The 1483-nt window shown below is 32.0% G+C and overlaps 1 protein-coding gene across 1 annotated transcript; it reads left to right on the top strand.

Moving 5' to 3' along the window:
* Positions 1 to 294: 294 nt before the first annotated feature.
* LOC101500510 (DNA mismatch repair protein MSH1, mitochondrial-like) lies at positions 295 to 1121 on the top strand. Its single transcript, XM_004514828.4, has 2 exons — positions 295 to 454; positions 625 to 1121. The coding sequence occupies exons 1-2, from the start codon at positions 401 to 403 to the stop codon at positions 1048 to 1050; spliced, it is 480 nt and encodes a 159-aa protein (XP_004514885.3). The 5' UTR covers positions 295 to 400; the 3' UTR covers positions 1051 to 1121.
* Positions 1122 to 1483: the final 362 nt, after the last annotated feature.

The raw sequence follows: 1483 nt of genomic DNA on the forward strand, positions 1-1483 counted from the left end.
CTCATTTGCTTCAAAGTGGAGTAACTAAAGTGACCAAAACTTTTATGTTAGGAAACTAGTCAGTATATTTCAAAAAATAAAAAAGAGGATGTTTTTATGCAACGTATCTTTATTTAACAAACGAAATTGAATTAATGAAAATTTAGAGGCTATGGATAACTTCTATAATATAATACATTTATAGAACACTTTTCTCTTTTATCCCCCGCTCTCTTGTTGTATTCATACCTAATTTTCGATTTCTATGTTATTAACATGGAATGCTGTTCTCTATAAGCACAAAAATATTGGTGGTGGTAAATCAAGTTTGCTTCGGTCAATTTGTGCTGCTGCACTACTTGGGATATGTGGACTTACGGTTCGTGCTGAATCAGCTCTGATTCCATATTTTGACTCCATCATGCTTCATACGAAGTCATATGATAGTCCAGCTGATCACACAAGTTCATTTCAGGTTTGCTATTGTTTCATTCTTTGCCCTTAAATCATATCATATAATGTTGATTGCTATGGAATTGAAATTTCACAAGTATTTTCCTTAAAACTCTATTGTTTTCTGTTGCTTTATGGAATTGAAATTTCACAAGTACCTTACTTCCTATTGTTCTTAATATCTGTTTACAGGTCGAGATGTCTGAACTTCGATCCATCATTACTAGAACCACCAAAAGGAGCCTTGTGCTTGTTGATGAAATATGCCGAGGAACAGAAGATGCAAAATGGATTTGTATTGCAGGCAGCATCATTGAAACTCTTGATAGTATTGGTTGTCTAGTTATTGTATCTACTAACTTGCACAAAATATTTACCTTGCCGCTTAACATCAAGAACGCTGTGCACAAAGCAATGGGCACCACTTGCATTGATGGACAAACAAAACCTACTTGGAAGCTGACAGATGGTATTTGTACAAAAAGTATTGCTTTTGAAACTGTCAAGAGGGGAGGAATTCCTAAGATTGTTGTCAAAAGAGCTGAAGATCTTTATATGTCATATTATGCTAAGAAACTGCCTTTTGTCAGTTTATCTGTCAGTTGTGTTGATGACTAACAACAGCTTATGAGCAACAATAGAAATCAAAATATGATATGAATTTATAATTAAAAATAATTTTTTATTTAGTGAATGTGTAATATAAAAACTAGTATGAAGTTGGATGGAATAGTTGAACCTATTTTAGTTGTTTGTTTGTTGCAAACTTCAATATTATGGATTGTGAATTCAATTTAATATTATACTTCAAGATTAATTGATATTCTGAAATAATCAATGAAATGTTATTAAAAATGAAACTAGTTAGATAAATGTTTATTATGTCTCGAGAAGGTATGTACGGACAATTTAGTAGTATTGATGGAGGAGAAGAGTTTGTTGAACAATTTGGTTTTCATTGAAGATACATATGTGTGGTTGCTTGAATAATTTGTAGAGGAAATGAAAGGAAATATGTCAATTTATGTGACAACTAGCGGAGATTTAGTTT

Source organism: Cicer arietinum, chromosome 3 (genome assembly GCF_000331145.2).
Source record: "Cicer arietinum cultivar CDC Frontier isolate Library 1 chromosome 3, Cicar.CDCFrontier_v2.0, whole genome shotgun sequence".
Taxonomy (NCBI): Eukaryota; Viridiplantae; Streptophyta; class Magnoliopsida; order Fabales; family Fabaceae; genus Cicer; species Cicer arietinum.